This window comes from Diadema antillarum, unplaced genomic scaffold (genome assembly GCF_040938485.1).
Source record: "Diadema antillarum isolate AM-2024a unplaced genomic scaffold, OU_Dant_1.0 seq00000481_RagTag, whole genome shotgun sequence".
NCBI lineage: Eukaryota > Metazoa > Echinodermata > Echinoidea > Diadematoida > Diadematidae > Diadema > Diadema antillarum.
In genome coordinates this window covers 944,249-962,671 of record NW_027271445.1, presented here as the reverse complement: position 1 = coordinate 962,671, position 18,423 = coordinate 944,249, and the positions used below count along the sequence as shown (strand labels likewise).

General features: G+C 38.8%; 1 protein-coding gene across 1 annotated transcript in view; it reads right to left on the bottom strand.

The window, feature by feature from the left end:
* Positions 1 to 18,297, bottom strand: part of LOC139733540 (single-stranded DNA-binding protein 3-like) — a 175,873-nt gene extending 157,576 nt beyond the window's left edge. The window contains exons 1-4 of the mRNA XM_071644347.1: positions 18,209 to 18,297; positions 17,917 to 17,989; positions 17,462 to 17,523; positions 16,056 to 16,140 (exon numbers count right to left, since the gene is read on the bottom strand). Of these exons, the coding sequence (XP_071500448.1) occupies positions 16,056 to 16,140; positions 17,462 to 17,523; positions 17,917 to 17,989; positions 18,209 to 18,264 (276 nt within the window). The 5' untranslated portion in view covers positions 18,265 to 18,297. The remainder of the gene's footprint in view (positions 1 to 16,055; positions 16,141 to 17,461; positions 17,524 to 17,916; positions 17,990 to 18,208) is intronic.
* Between the last annotated feature and the right edge of the window lie 126 nt (positions 18,298 to 18,423).

The window sequence follows — 18,423 nt, the reverse complement described above, 5'->3', positions numbered from 1 at the left end:
GTTTCTCTGCCCATATATTGTACAATTTTTCTGTAACTCACAAATGATGGTTTTGAGGAGAATGCAAAATATAAGCTCTGTTTTTTAGCTCCCCTCCATTTTCAATATTTTGAACATAACTTAGGAAATACGCATCTTGGTTTCACAATTAATTGTGTATATTACATTTTGATACATGTACAATATGTAAATTGCTTTTTTGCATACAAATGTTTTGTACGCTTACATTCTTTATTGAAAATAAAAATGAATAAATTAAATTAAATTAAATATGGCCATCCAAACACTACTATCAATATCAACATTGACAATAATACTAATCATAACAATGATCCGAGCCATCAACTTTCAACCAAGAGCGTATAGTATGTTTCATATTTCTGATACACAAGGGGCTATAGTTCTGGTTGGATACACAAGGGCCTATAGTTCTGGTTGAAATGGGGATTCAGGTTTTAACTTTCTGTGAGATAATTATAAATCACTGAGGCCCCTTTATGAAGTATTAAAGACCATACAATTTAAGAGGAAATCAAAATTTATGTGATGAAAATCAGTTTTGAAATGGCTGAGTATAACAAACAGGTGGGACCCACCTTTTATCAGGACAACTTTGTTTTACTTTTTCTGGATATCTCAGCCATTTGAAAAACGATTTCCATCAAATAAACTCTAAGAACTGTATGCTCTGTAATAGTGATTTAAATTATCTTGTAATATTTAAAGTTACAATGTACAATTTGAATCCCCATCTCAACCAAAACTACAATTGTATACCATCCCTAGTCCCTAGCAGCAAAGCATGTACACTGTATTGCAGCTCTGTAGGATTGCACTGGTCTTGGAGTGGTTACACACACGAGAAAAAATTTTTTTACTGAATCAAAGATTGGAATGATTGTATTTCATTATCAAGATGATTGGACCATATACATGGTAGTTCAGAAACTGTTACACATGGTACCTTGAAAGGAGGCGAGGCCTGATCTTTTGTGCCAGGTCAGGCAGTAGCAGTGAACTATTCAAACATGTGCAGCACACGGTTTATCAGCGAAAGTAGTTAATAGAAGGTCACATAAGCTCCGCCTCCCAAATCATATGTGAGACATCAAGCCAGGGTCACAAGAATCCATACTGTGAATGGAGTAACTTTTTTTCAAAAGAATTCACTTCCAGATTAGCATTTGAATTCACGATTGTAATCTTACATTTCACAATTTTAGTTTGGTTTACACATGCCCTACAAAATCATAATTTTGAGCAATTTTTCCCCTCTACAATCATCAATATTCTCTCACGTGTAACTCCTCTTTATAGCATGTTCCATATTACGGTTTGTAGACAGCTCTGCAATGACCGAATCTGTCAAATAGTTACTGTTTGAAAAAAATCAGATTCTATGACAAAGGCTGATGTATCAAAGCCAGTGCAGCAGCTGGCATCCCGGTATGCGCGCAAAACCTCACTCTCATCTTCTATCCCCAGTTGTTGTTGTTTTGCTGTTGTTGTTTTTAATCTCTTCCTCTTCCCCAGAGACTAAAGCCATCCCAGGCATAGATGAGTACTGCACACCACAATGTCATCAGGCAGTTAATTACTCCATTATCCCCCTGACAAAGGCAGCCAGTCACTGTCCCAAGCATTGTTTGGAGGGGGGGGGGGGGGGAGGGGGAGAAAAGAGGGGTAGGAGGATACCACGAAGTGGGGGGGGGGGTGATGCTCCCTTGGACAGAGACAGACAGAAAGATGGGGGAGAGAGATGAGTTAGGCCCTCACTCCTGTTTGGTGAAGAATAAATGAGTTTTCATCATCATAATGGGCTGATACACGGGCAACAAAGAGAATCCTGCACAGGGCGGAAGACATTTGTGTGTGCTCACCAGCTTTGCGGAGATTGTGTCCATTCTACCCACTTAAGGACCAGGCAGCCGGCCACACTGATTGAAAAATAAATGCCCACATCCAAACTATTTGGGGGAGGATAAATCCCAGCTCCAATCTTTCCTCCACAGACCTCTCTGCAGAAGCTGTCCAGACACAACACCCATTCACCCACACTACTACCAACATCCCTCACGGATTGGGGATGGAGATATTCAAGTTTTGAACACATCATATTTAACAACTGGATGATTTCAGATGTCGTGGCTACTTGGTATGTTAGTCCTGATGACAGCAATATGACAGAAAAATACTTGTGTATCTCATACTTTCAACAGAAAGAACATTTTTTGTTGACATTTTCTGATGTTTTCTGGTTGGAGCTCATCTTGATGACGAAAAACCACACTAGTGCATCAAGCAGATGATAAGTGGGATTAAACGTCACTTAAAATGTACATCATAATGATGAAAGAGTTTGAACAAAATCATTAATTGAACTCTATGCATGATTTGAGTGCCAATTGTAACAGAAAGCCCCAAAGAGTTGTACACTGTCCAAAGTCCCAGGCACAGAGAGGATTAAACAGTACTACAATATACTTTGTTTCTTCATTCTCCTCATCCAGCATTGATATCAATTATGTGCGTGTGTGTGCGTGTTTGTGTCAAATGGCTACTTCCTAAAAAATATCATTTCCATCATTGTCTTCCTGTCCAATTCTTGAAGATAATACCCTACTACCAAACTTTACAATCATGTACAAAGTTGAATTAACATTTGAAGAAAAAAAAAATGAAGAAATGAAAATAAATCAGGACATCAATTTAAAAATGTTAAAAGGCTACCGAAACAAGACACATTTTTGTGGGCACACCGTCAGGAAAATTCTGACCATCTGATGTCTGGCATACCTTCCTATTGCAGGCTCACAAGTTTCGTACTTGCTATGGAATAACTAACATTCACATCCCATCATGCCAGCTGGTGCCTACGGTACATTTGGAGCATCTTTTACGTCCGCACATAAACGAGAGAGGTGCCCGTAAAAATGGCTCAGCACTCAAGCTCCGTTTTCAGACAAAGTCAAACATGCACATCTCATGCACCCTATCAATAAAGAAGCATGATAAAGTCAAAACACCTCGACAATACAACTTCAGCAGAATATCATTCCTCCACGGGAAGCACATGTAAGGTGGGGGGAAGACTTCAAGGTCTCTGCAAATCACTGCACGGGGGAAATAAATCAACATTCATATCTCCACCTTTACACTGTTGCAAAGGCGCCGCACTTGAATGCGTACCCCGGAAAGGTCGCGGGGTCGCAGCCCCATAAAGTGCAATATCCATGCTTGTAAACAAAAGGCGTACTCTACCAGCAACCAGACGGACAATAGACCCTTAGGTATACAAAGCTGGAACAAAGTTCAATGGAATTCTCAAAACTGGGACTGACATTGAAAAATGCATCCACGTTAGAAAAAAAACCCAAAAAACTTGGGCCCTGCCTGTCTCACGAAGGTGTGCAATACAAAGAGCACCAATGGGAATGCTTTTTTCCTTCTTCTTCTTTTCTTGTTTTTGGTCCCTCCTCTACCCATAAGATACAGTACACCTGACAGGGAACTGGGAAACCTGCTCAACTGCTGTAGCCATTCATACAAAGATAAAGACAATGCAAACATGAGAAAAAGAAGGCTGACCTGGGAATATCATGTCACTTCATGCATTCAACTAGAACCCACAAAAAATTGATAATAATAATAATAATAATAAAATAAAGATGACATAGTAGGCCTACAAAGTTGGTTATGCTCCACACAATTGTGTCACAGTATAGAGAGCAGTAGGAGTGGTTTCTAAAGATACATTTCCGCTGTTTAATTGGCTGATCGCCTATTTGGCCATATACAGAAAGAACATCTGACCACCTGAAAAAAATAATGCCAAGCAGAACCCATGAGGAAAATATGACACATTCCATCAGTACAGCAATAAATAGGCCTACATCTGGTACCTATCTGTATAGGCAATTCATTTACACTGTCTCCAGGGATGAGTTTCAACATCCTTTGCCAGCAAAAGCAGAGAAACCTGAAAGATTCTCAATACTGGCCGAGATTTGGATCATGAACAGCTCTGTGCTGTTCCTCATATTACTGACGTTGTAATATCAGGGGTGAGAATGTCAACAATCATTTCATGGTTGCAATGTGTGAACTTGAGATACTTCTAACATCACATAGGAAAGAATTTTCACATCAACACATGAATTAGCTGTTCACTTTTTGTTTTTTCACCATGTCAAGCATCCTGTTCCAAGCTACAGCAATGCTGCTGGCCAGAGAAGTGAACTAAAGACAAGCGACAAGATTACACCAAAGGTCAAAGGTTGACAAAATTGTCCCCAGCACCACAGCCCACTGACAGGAAAGAGGCTTACTTTGGAAGTCATTCCTTCCTTGAATTAGGAGCTTGGTAGTGAACCCTACTACCTACCCCTTTGCTTTGTTACACTGAAGAATGCCCAAACATCGCTCCCAACATCTTCCCCCTTCTGCTTGGAGAAAAAGAAACTGGGACACTCGACCGCAAGGGGTCAAAGGTCAGAGTCAGGAACTCCCCTGGGGTAACCCGCCAAACTTGTCTCATGTTGGGTAGCTGGCTCTGACCCCCATCAGTGACCTAACCTAACCCCCATGGAGCCTGCAAGGAGGGTGGTGCTTTGTGCGGTGGCAGCAGTTCAAACTCATATCAAACAGGGTAAAGGGGGGGGGGGGGGGGGGGGGGGGGAATGGGGTGAAACTGAAGGCATAAAGGCCCCTGGGCACAAAACCAGCACTATCGACAGCTCTTGGAGTTCGCTGCTGAGGAATATCAACTAACAAAGTCAGTACAATAACCACTGGTTTTTGTCCTGATTACAGGCAAATGCGCTCAGCACCACAGACTGATCATGTAACCCTTGCATCGTAGTTCCCCCTGTAACTTTTGCATTCTATTCCTCAAGATATCAATGTACACTTCAGTGTACCCAACTTTCACTTTGTCCCATAATATGTGAACTCTTGTTTTGTAAACAAGACCCTCTAATCTTGAATATGCGACAAAATTCGGGAGATATGCATTACTGATACACCCACATTCATTTCGGTTTCAATGTTCTGTATGGTGAAAGAAAGAAAAGAAAACAATGTGATAACTCTGGCCCTTGAAAAAAGGTCATGAATAACAACATCCAGTTCTTGTGAGTGACTACATGTACTCATCCAAGAGAGTTTGACATTCATATCAATGAATGCATAGAAATGCAAACTACAGTTAAACAACCTTAGATCAGACATGATTACATATTCCTACTTGCCCAAACACCGAAACAGGGCATTTGAGCATGGGCCTCGATAGCCTTTTTCGTGGCATGAAATTTTGGTGAATTGTCCTGGGCATTCAATGCATTCAGTGGAGACAAGCACTTTCGCGTGCATTTTAAATTTCTTGGCTCCTGCAAAACTTGTGAAATTAAAATGCACATGAACATTCCTTGTTTTACAATAAGCAGGAAAGTGAGTTTGCAGCATACTGCTATACATGTAAATCCAGTACCATATCTTTCACCTTTACAGATACTGATAATACAACAGGTCAATTTCAAACTGTCAAACTTTGCTGAGTTGTCTATAAATGATGGTCAACTGGATGAGGAAGCACTTTTCCCAAAATCAAGTTTTGAAAATTATGTGAGCGGTCACTATCTAAAGTTAATATCACCATGTTGGTCACTGGTTTTCACAAGAGCCTATTCTGACATCACTGTGTCTTGGGTCAACTGAGTGAGGTAGCCGCTCACAAATTTCAAGTCATTTTGGACCTTTTTAACAATAATTTTCAACTTTCTTGTGGGTCAATTACTGTATCAATTTGTATAAAATATCAAGACACCCCATCTCACCAGACCACAGAACTCAGGGTAGCTTTCTAAGGACATCCAGAGAACATTCCCTCCCGTCTGTTAAGATGCCACACAGTGGACAGCCTCTGGGTAGCCTCTGGGTAGCCTCCAGAGGACCTCGATGGGTAAATTTTACCCTACATCCTAATCCAGGGCAGACTCCGGCGCGCACTCGAGGTTACATCTGTCGAATAGTACCCAGCTTCTCATTCTGGTTGTATACAATATATTGCTGATAACATTTCTATAAACTTAAATGACATCCTTAAGACATTTTAAAGAAGAAAACAGTAATTCAAATATCTTTTCAGATAATAAAAGCGTGTGCTATTATGCATGTTCACAGTAGCTATGTATGTTACTGCAACACCGACAATGTGATTTGCACTGAAACATCTCCTGGGTATCGAACTGGCCACGGACGCTAAGTTTACGAGTACTGTAATGTACCCAGAGAATTTTCACAAGCAACGCCTGTTAAGACAGTGCACTCATCGTTCACATCGTAGTTTGATAATTATCTGTGGAATGTTACCCTATGTTTCATCTCCGGAGATTGCCCAAAGAACATCTGAGTAAAGGCTGCGTTAACCTTTCCCATGTTTCAAACACGTTTCAATACCAACCCACTCTCAAAACACATTTGCCAATGCCTTTCAGATCGCTTTTCTTGAGCTGTTGCATTCATCAACTCTGTCATGAGTCAATTGGGAGGCCTTGTCACTGCGCAACTCCACTACACAGTTTGACCAAAGGAGCAGAGATGTGTAGAACCTGGCAGTGGTTGGCGTGGGCAGGTCCGAGCTACAGTACAAGCATGTTTCAAAACGACTTACATCATATGCAAATTGAATGCAACAATCATCTTTTTTTTTTATTGATTTACAAGAAAAAAAAAAATCTTCTGTTCTATTAAACTTTAACTGACGAGACAAAGAAATTATTACAGGATCATAATCATTGCAAAGTGCTTACATTTTTTAAAGAAAATTGTTACAATTCCTATACTATTCAAATTAATATATCATTCTTTATATGTTTATAATAGATTTGCCCTTCAAAACACCATTTCTAGAGCACAATCATAGCAAGACATTCCACTTACAATCAAACGTTTTGCCACTGCTTTGTGTGGGTCTAGAGATTCAAGTTGATTGAACTTTTCCCTCCTGTGTTTTTAACTAGCTTTGCACTTTATCTGGAGTTTTTCCTCCTAGCTGTGAATAGAAAAGGGAAGATAGCCAACTCTGACAACAAAGGAAGAGGGTGATGCTGCTACTCCTATCTCAAAAGGACAACCAGATGTGGTCTTGGATGCCACAGAGAAACACAAAACTTAAGAAATAAAGAAAAAATACAAATGCAAAAACCACAAGCTGGCCTTCAACTGCTGCAACCAGAATAATACAAAAAGAACTGCGGCTCTTGGGACCAGATACCAAGAGGAAAAGAAAAAAAAAAAAAAAGGATACTAAAAAGGACGGATATCCCATAGTCACAATACTTCCAGAACCATTGACTTATCAACTTGAATGGACCAACAGTACGTTTTTGTTAAGTCTCCACGACAACGCTATCACGTTGACATCGTCACAGTCCACTAGATATGTCGAGTTAATGGTTTTTGTCTGTTACCTTGGATGAGGGAAACCCAATGAAACATCATCATACAGTGAAAAAGTAAAGGAACAACAATGAAGGAAAAATGCTACCAGAACTGGGCGTACGACCTTGATTCGGGACTGAGGGTGTGGCTCCTCTGACTGACCTGGTGCTATTTCAGTGAAGACCAGAGCAGAAAGTTCAATGACTTCCACAGAAATACCACACAATCATTTCTCTAGGTAGGGGGGGGGGGGTCTTTCTTCTTTCATCCACCTTTCTGCTATGTAGTAAAAAAAAAAATGTCAGCATTTATCAAACATTCTTTGCCAACTATGACTTTTTGTCAGGCATCAACAAAATCTTTGCAGCACTTCACTATTAAATCACTATATGAAACAGGTACGTCATAGTACATTTCAGGTTTTTAGCACACACACTATGTGGTGAATTTGTGACAAAACTGCAATGTACAATGATTTTGAGAATTTAGAAACATATGTGTACATTATCTGAGGGAAGATTTGCAGGTTCTTGGTTTGAGATGTGCAGCTACTGCACTGGCTAATATCTGTGGCTGGCAAAAAATACCTGCCACTGCATGGCCAGTATTTGTTTTCCTAAAAAAGAATCTCAATATAGCCTGTACCCTTCAAAATCTCTGTTACGAAAAAGATCATAGCACCTCACATGGGTACTTGCAGGCTCATCTCTAAAAAATAACTCTATCTTGACACCAATAATATTCAAAAGGGTTCTAGTTCTCCCCATGAAACAAAATGAGGTTGTTGTTTTTTTAATCTACTGACAAAACAGGCTGACTTACAATTTACTACTGACACAGACTTACAGTTGCAGAACAAAAAAGGTGAAATTACAAGAGAACCTGCATCAAAGAGCTAAGTTTCATTGATTTACACTTGCAACTTCTAGTAAGAAAGAAAACTAACAATCAAAACCAGTGGTTGGAAATAGTTACCCACAATTTAATCTGACAATGACAATGTTGTTAAAGACTGAAGGTGCTGAAATTCGAAGTCAAATGCACCCCTGTAATAGGTTAATATCAGCCAGTAATACAATGTACAAGATCACGAATTGGTATCAAAGCAATACGACTGTCCTCATAAAACTTTTAGGAAGTTTCTATCCTCTGGGGAAAATGTTTTCTGTGGAACTTGAATCAAGACAGCAGCACCAGTTACCATTGGATTAGAGTCAAACACAGGCTCTAAAAATAAATAACAAATTGAATGTCCACAAGTCATCAAACTTGACATCGAATGGGTCAGCCTCGATGCGGAACTAAAGATGGCTCTCCACTCATGTGAATAGACAAAATGCTAGGATTTCACAAGGCATTATTACCAGGTGGAACTCGGTGCAAACTCTCATTACAGTGTACTTGGTTCCAGTATTCTTCAGTTTTCGGGCAAACATCCTTTACGGTCTAAAATTGTAATAAGGCCTATTTGCATGATTGTGGGAAAAAAAAAGATCTGTGCTTGACCCTCCTGTTGTATTCCTTTGGCAAGTCACGGAAACAGGCTGCCATAGCTGTTCTTGGCAACCATCATGTTTTGTAGTCACGAATATATATCATACATGAATAGACACACTCAACAAAAAAAAAAAAAAAAACCTCATCCAAAGATAATGCTTCATTGTGTTTGATGAGGGAAATGTGAACAGAGCGTATCATTCAACAAAAATACCACACTAAAGCCAATGAAAACATATCTTTGAACAAAGAGAAGTGCTGCTATCATGCTGAAGCAACAGAATAGCTATCCACATGCCAGTTTTTCATACCATCTCACCTACGTATACAAGAATGAATATTGAAATGTGCTTGAGCATGCACAATGACTTCTCCTACACCTTGAATAGCAGTGTTAGTAACCCGCTTCTGTTTCTAAATTCTAGTCTACAGTCTTGTAGTACAACCAAGATTACATTTGTACTTTGTTCAGTGCCATCATTTAATCTCTAGGTATTTCAGGTCCTGTTAAAACTAAACCCTTTCTGTGCCAGGGATACTGGACAGTATGGTATAAAGCTATAGGATTTCCTGAGCCAATCAGCACTCAAAGCACAGTGAGGGTTAAAGGAAAGCTTCACTCTGTGTTCAGTCTACTGTAAAAGTGGAAATTTTCATGGTGTTGACATTTTCGCGCATTTCATGCAATCAGAAACTAGCGCGAAAATAAAAGCATGCGAATATTTTTGCTTGCCATATTTTCCAGTAGTTGATGTCTTGATTCCGCAGAATTAACAACATGCAAAATTCTGATTACCAGGCCGAGCGTGAAACGTTAGTCGCGCAAAAATATCCACTTTTACAGAAATACCTGCAGAGCAACATTGAAACAAACAGAAGAATCAAAGCTCACTGAGTCACTATTCCACAAAATGATGATACTGTATGGGTTGAATCAAACAAACAAGATGTGGCTACTGTGAAACCGGAAATATTCGCAGCATGAAATTCTCGCGAATTGGAGCCAACGGCCGGTTTGGCACCATGAAATTTTTGCGAATTGTCATTGGCATTCAGTGCATAGTGTACACAAGAACTTTCGTGTGCATTTTGATTTTGTGGACCTTGGATCTGTCACGAAAACATTTGTCATCCTGAGAACTTTCTCAGTGTTTTCTGTCAAGATTCAAAAAAAATAGTTTGGTACAAAAAATTGTGTCTTTGATTGAAGATTCAACTATGAATCCCTCTCCTGCAGAATATTAAAACCGATTGTTGCTTATTATCACAACTCTATTAATGACCAACTGCCACGGATATGGTTTGATCTTTTCTTTTGTACGCAAAGGAGCAAATTTCATGAAGAGTTGCATGCAGACCGATGGGAAACTTAGCGGGCATGGTACCACCACTTCATCTAATTTGCATAGATGCACAGATACGTATTCTATATGTGGCTGTGACCAATATCACTATTTCATTTATAACAGAAGATTCACAAGATCTCTTTGAATATACCATGTATGAAAGTCAAGGTAATAGGTGCTACTGTCAAATATTTGCAAAGCTTACAATGTATCTCTACTAATTAGCATTTTATAATGATCATACTCGACATGTCAATAGTTTTGAAAATTTCTGATTTTTTAATCACAGCATTGTGCAACTGTAGGTATCGAATCACCATGGAATAAACAAGATCCTAGATATACACAAATCTGTTTTATGCACCAGAGCCTGTAAGGAAAATCATACACAAAACCCAGTGTGAGCTCTTCCCCCCTGCATAGGTCGCACACGGTATTTAATTGAACGTACGTCTGAGCACCAACCTAGAACACACAGCAGGCCATTAATCCTACATAGAAACCCGCATAGCGAAGTTAATGCTCATTTGGTGGTAATGCACGCACATTAGCACTAATTCTGCTAATTCTGATCTGGCGCAACAAGTGGCCTTGATAGGGGCCTGGACCAACCAGTAACACGCCACTCAGTCGAACACAGCCAGCTATTTATTCAAGACACATTGACGTTGGATTGGAGGAATGGGCTTGAAAAACTATGTCTAGAAGCCTATTCAAGTAAATCAGCTTTGCATTAACAAATCGTTCACAAAATGTTACGAAATGTGGTACGCAGATTTAAAATGTAAACATAGATATATCTCACAACAACAGTAAATGACAGCAAGCAACTACAGTAGCAACAGAATCAGTGGAAGTAGTAGTCGTAGTGATAGCAGTCTGCAGTTTTCAGTGTTGGCTGTTATGATGGGAAAACACCCTTTATTATTATAAAGGAAGGAGAGAAAACTCCAAATATTCCTCATAAAATGCCATATATCACATTTTAACTGCATATAGATGCATTATTTTTCATATCAACTAATGTGTAACTGTGAGCAATATGTTCAAGAATGTGGGACATAATGCACTTCATGACTTTTGCATATTATACAATTCATCTAGATTCTATTAGGTGCCATGTGTGCCAAATATACTGAATGTCTGTAGCATAGACACTACCTGGCTCTTGATATAGCTTAGCTGCTTCACAGGATATATCTACAAATTCTTCTCTCTTTTTTTTTTCTTTTTTTTTTTGGGGGGGGGGGGGGGGAGGGTTCAGGCTAGCTTTGTTTTTCTTCTGAACTGCAAACTGCTCATTCTATAATTCAGCAAGAATATATGCCACAGACTCATCCAAGTCTCTTCATAAATTGATTTGCATTTCTGCATACAGGCTGACTTGCACCTTTAAGTTACACTCATCATGAACCCCCTCGCAGTGGTACTGGCTGCTTACCTACTGTCCTAAGTATATGTGACTCTCTGTCAGAAATTTCTTGGGGGGCCTCACAGGGGCAGGAATAGGAGTTGTGCATCCCGGCAATGTGTAGCATAACATGATAAATGAAGCATTTTCCTCAGTTGCAGAGCTGCACTGTGTTCCAACAGCACTTGCAGGGCTATACTACGTATCGGCCAAGAGGACGCCAACTTTCAGCAAATTGATTATATGTACGCACATACGGTGGGGGGTATATTTTCTAGTGTACAGTCTTAAACACAGTCGCCTGTAAGAGACATTGCATTATGAACCAAGGCATCTAATTCGAAGACAATCATTTACATATACTGCCCAAGTCATGGCTGCTCAGATATAAACACATTTTTGCTGAAGAGAAACTCCCAAATAGTATCACATTTGGTAAATGGTTACACAATACCTGAGCATATACAATGCAATACATTGCATTTATGTACAATTTAAAAATATATGCAATAGACCATAATTATCAATCTATATGAAGAAAGTTAGTCTTCAGTCAGTTAGGCATTTACACAAAATGCTGGTGCATCAATTGTGTCAAGATGTCTATCTAAAATACCTACTTTCCTTGTCAAAACACATAATTTCATATGGTACAGACACCCGAGATTTAAATAAAAGCAAAGAGACTGTATGAAAAATTTGCATTTAAGTTTGTAATTCCTTTCTGATATATTTACTTTTCATTTTTCCATGTTTTCAAGATATCATTAATACTAGCACATGCCTGACAATTTTGAATCATTTCATGTATGTGGCTTGTGAATACAGAATGGTAGCAGTTAGACAGATTTCAAACAGGACATCTAAAAAATGAAGTCAGTATCATGAAATGACATACTTTTTTTTCGAAATAAACTCAGGTGACTTCATAGACTGATTGAACACTATATAGCAAGGAGTACACTGTACATCCTAGGTTTTGCACAGTACTCTTTCTTCTCACAAATAAAAACCATGCTACAGTTGTATTAAGCCTCTGTTTATTGTCCAATAACTTTATCATCAATGTTTGTTTTTTTATGAATGACAAGTAAATTTTGAAGTCTTCAAATCTTCTGTCATATTGCCTGACCTGTAATTATATTTCAACATGGTTTGACGACTCACAAGTAATTAATCATCACTCAGAGGAAACTATGCCATGGAAGCGATTCACTTTAAATCAATGAAAACAAATAAACACAAACCCAAGTGCAAAATGGGTGGAAACTAACTTCAGATAAGAGTGACATCCACAGCTGGTCCCTACTGAAAAATGGTCAAGTAGTTTTCTATGAAGGCACAGGAGGGGTCCCTTAAACAAAGCTTTATGGTCAGCCAACTTCATGGTCAGCCAACTTCAAGGTCAGCCAACTTCATGGTTAGCCATTTGTGACAACATTTACAAAAAGTACTTCTGTGTTCATGCATATGTGTTATATAATTTCATTACTGCTACACTTGTAAGAGGATGCATTCTTTTATCACTACCTGCACACCACAAGGGGCAAAAAAAAAGTTGCAATTCATTCATTCATAACACTCCATCAGATGATATCTCTAGATAGAGAGAGAAAGATAGATTTGAGTAGGATTTGAGGGTTTTCTTCTGCTTCGTTCTGTGCATGACCAATGAGAAATTCACTGCAACTGAAAAGAAACTCACTGGACTAGCACGAGCACTTGGTGGTCCCCGATAAATGTCATGGAAGATAGCTTACTGGCGTTTTCTTCTTCCTGAATGTCAATTTTTTTATCTTCTCTGTTCTCTGTTGCTTTGATCTCCAAATTCCTTTCAAGAGAATTACTTTGAGAGGTCAATTTCCTTTGGGAGATTTCACACAAACAGTGTTTTATCTGCACCAGGCACTCACAGCATCACTTCCCTATCAATATGAACAGTCATATATTCTGGTATATCTCTCTCTTCTCTTCTCTGTCTATATATTTATCTTTACCTATGCATTACTCAAAGCTTTCAATGGAAGAATGACATAATTAGAAAATAGTACATCACAGAAATAAAAGTGGACACATCAGTCAGTGCCACACTATACCCAGATCACCTACCCATCAAGCCAGACCTGGTCACAGAATGATTTGATGTACGCCACACCCACAACATATCTGATACTTTTATATAGACAGGGGATGTAGAATGTACAGCACATTGGTGCAGTTTGTACCATATGATACAAGGTTGTAGATGTTGGCTTTCATATGACTGCGATAAACTTTGGTGCTTGGGTTGAATATAGGATTTTTTACTGCATTTCTTACCTTCATATTTTTCTCTTTCAATCCCCTTCATAAACACACACATCTCTGATATCTATGGAAATTATTGCCCAAAAATATGAACATCATACATGCTTTCTAAATGAATGTAACATTATCAAACATTATTTTCTAAACTCATAAAGACATACAATTGTCATTATTGGAAAAATAAACTAAAAAGGATTGCCATGCTATAAAAATTTGGACAAATCTACTTTCAGAAAAATTTCTGAGGTGGAGTAATATTATAACTATGACATTTTGCCCTAGGAAACCTCTAAACAAGCTACCAGCATTCAGTTCACATGTACTAGCTGAATGATTTCTACACACAGCCTCCATGGGACAATGTGCTGGCTGTTGTATACCATCAGACAGGCATACTTTCTGCTTGTTACAAACAAAGTTTGTTCAATGTACTGTGAAGTATGTACATTTATGCATACAATTTGAATATTAGCAAACAAACCAGCTCTCTGAACCATGGGCGTAGGAGTAAAAAAAACAAAACAAAAAAAAACAAAAAAAAACAAAAAAACAAAACAAAACAAATAAGTACATTCCAGCAAGATATCATGTTGTAATACCGAAACAAATGGAATACTCTTTTTTATATCAAAATGAAAATTGGAGCAAACCGTACATGACAACACATAAAGTCCAGCAAACCATGTGATGCATGGGTTCATCAGCTTCTACCATAAACTTGGTTTGTTATGGGATGTGGAAATTTTGTGAAATTTAGCACCCTGTTGAGCTAGCATAGATTTGTACAAGCAAAATCCACTGAAATCTGCAAAGTAGGGGAGAAAAATGGATCATGATGACGTCTTCCAGTATTGTGTTTATTGGGCACCTGTATTTTGGGAGCCTGGTCAAATGACTCTAGACAATGTTGAATACTACCCCTCAGTGTTTTTTATCTATTCGATATTATCATGGACACAGACCTATATTTTCACAAGCCCACTAGCAAAAAGTAACCTAAAATGTGTTGCTCCAATGAGTAAAATGCAAAGTCTCACAAAATGCAGATGTTTCCAAACATCAAGATGAACCAAATGTGGCTGATGTTTGTCAATAATGTGGTGTATTCAATTTGTGCTCTAAACAAAACAAGCACTAACAATGATTGTAAAGGTACTGAACTCAGACATGCTCAATGACAAAAAGTTGATTTCTTCTCAAAAAATTGAGACAAACTATATTTTGCCGTGTATTTGTTGTTGCCATTGGTGTATACATAGTCGGTGTGGTTTACAATTCAAGGACTTTTAAAAGAAATGAGACCAGCTGACCCCAAAGAAAACACTCCACAGTACAGCGTCAAAACAAGTCCCTCATATTCAAAGCATGATCTTTGTCTACATACAGAGCCACATTAACTCACACTTTCTCTCAAATCTGTCTGCTACATCATGATTTTTCACAGCTTTCTCTTCTGCCAACTTCTCCTCCAATCAAAACTGAATAAAACACGCAGGTACAAGATGTAACATTGTGTCTCATCCATATGTGTACATACTGTGCATACCAATTTGAATCTTAAAACCATGACACAAGAAGTAAAATGAACTCGCCAAATCACTCTCTTTTGTTTTCTGTCAATACAGCTGGTACAAATTGGAAAAGTGGCAAAGTTGTACCTGCATCCAAATACAACGCACTCCCATTATAACACTCCACATATAAATAACAAAATTTCAGATACAGCGAAGTGAATTTCATGTCCTGGGCCCCATTTCATAAAAGGTTGATACGATGACAACTCTTGCTGGAATGGCAATTGTCATGGTAATGACAAGAATCCAGCTTCCTGATTGGCTGTTGCTATTGGAAGTTGCCATTCCAGCAAGAGTTGTCATCCTAACATCTTTTATGAAACGGGGCCCAGAACTCATCTATGTATCTTCATATTGTTTGTTTGGCTCTCCATTGTAACAGAGGGGAAAAAAACAACAAAAAGTGCCAGTCCCGAGGACTCTGTTTAAATGGGAGTTGCCTGTATATTGTAGAAGATTGGACTGTCACTGAATACTCACATAGTCATGGAAGGCCTTTGCTTCGCTTGAATGTTCGCATGTGTCTCTCCTCTCCGGAGCCGCACAATATAAATCCCAAAATACACTGCGTGAAAATTAGAAATTCGGAGAAAGAGACATTATTCATTCAAAATATATAAAAAGTAGTCTAGGATAAATTACACAGTATACATCAGAGGGTATTTCTCTCGGTCTCTCTCTCTCCCAGTCTCCCTCACATGCACACAAAACTGGTGGTGAAAAAAGGGTCTCTACCATGGTAAAACATCTTAAACATATAACACGGCAACAAAAACACAGTTTGACATTCCAACACAGAAAACTACAAATAGTTTTTTAGTGTGTTTTCTTTTTCAAGGAAAGCTCTAATCAAAGCCTGAAACTAAAAATCAATTTCAACAGGTATTGAGAACACCAATAACAGTATACACTGATATTCATGTACACATGTATACGTCTATTCCAATCAAGTTACCCTGTCACTCACATCTGTTTCATTCAATCATATTATTATATCTGAGATACAAATATTTACTCTTTCTCATTCATATGGTAATTTACTGATAACACACACCTTACAGGTACATCATATCTGGTACTCAAGTACTGTAACAATGCAATCTTTATCAAAAATAGCTGCTCAGGCTTACAGGTCTGCATTTCCATGTTTAACAAAAAGTGAATTAAAATATAAAAACACAACAACAATGACAAAAAGTCATTATCTAGTCAAGTTGTCAAATTGCAAATACTTCTGTCTTTGATGTTCACGAACAATGCAATATTATGCAAGTTTTTGAATTATTATGAAGTATTAGAACACATACAATGTACAGTACACTGTTTTCAGTATGTACAAGAGTTGCCTTGTTTACTTCGAGAGCCAATTGCAGTGTGTGGGCCCAATACTATTACCAGGTATGTTATCAGCAATTAAAAGAAGACTGTGAATATTGCTACCCTGGGCAGTGTTTACTATAGAACCGAACAAAAGCTAACTCACCTAAATTCATCTCTATGCAGTACCATAGATTACTAGCTGTTTCCCATCTACGTGTATATGAGGGCTGCCCTCTATAGTTTCCTGCAGGTTAGTGCTGAGCCAAACTGAATCCTATGAAATCTACATTGCTCAAGACAAATTACCTTACATGATGCCAAAATTTAACAGATCTACAAGCTACTAAAACCAAGACACAGTATACAGGCTAATCATTGTCATTAACACAAGATACTACACCCCTGTACTTCACAATATTGTGTTAATTTGTGATAAACAAGGTAGTTTCTGAGTCCACATCCAGGCAGTAAAGTTACCTGGCAAGTGGATTTATTTGCAGAGGACAATGAGTTATTCATTTGCACATGAAACAGCACAGAATACTAAAGAAATTATGGTAACTCACCACCACCATGAGTGTAGAAACCCTGGTGGCTCCCCTAATGTGATATTCTTCTCCCACCTTATCTGTGAAAGGATAAAGAAAGTGAAGAAAAACTCGTTAGGTTCATCATCAACTCACTTGCTAGTCCCACATACGCATCTCACATAGGCAGGTATACACAACACACAACGGTGCTCCATACGCAGGAGAGCGTACAAGCGAGTCGAGCATCAGTGCTGTGGCACTGGGCGAGTGGCTACACGCCATAGGCCATGCACAAAACTCACTGCAGCAGCGTGCTGTGCTACGACAGAGCAATTTCTGTGCGGCAGCACACGGCGGGCTACTACGTCAGTACACCGATGCGTTTGTAAGCGATGCGATACGATAGCGTACAAAGTCAATGGGGTACCGCACAAAACAGCGCAGCGGCATCGTACATCGGAATTTAAATTTCGAAAAATTAATATTCCTACCTCTGAGAGAAAGGTCTGTGCGGTCTTCTGTGCCCCGACATGGAGTAAATATTCGTATACATAGAGTGCTAACCTGTAAAATACAAAAGAAATGAGACAAATTCATGAATTTTACACTCGTCTCGAACAACGCTCTGTGTTGTGAGATGGTGCGCGATGAGGCGCAAGACTACGTGATGTTTTCCTTATTTCTGGACAGAAATTAACCGAACTTGGTATCAAACCCTATGTTTCCGATACTGCAGAATTCATTTTTTGGACTGTTTCGGCAATTTACGACGAAAATACTTACTTTTCCCTCGCTTGACTGTCCGAAGGTACAGTAGAACCTTTCCCTTTGGGGAACATGCTGGGTAGCTATTCTGTCACGCACCTGTCAAGCAATCAAGGCAGAGTCTGACCCCGTAGTCATAACGACCATTTCGTGACCTGCAAAATCCGTCGATTTGATTGGTCAAATAATTGATTAATTCAGGGATCCTAAAAACGGTAGAGAGTGCGTTAGGT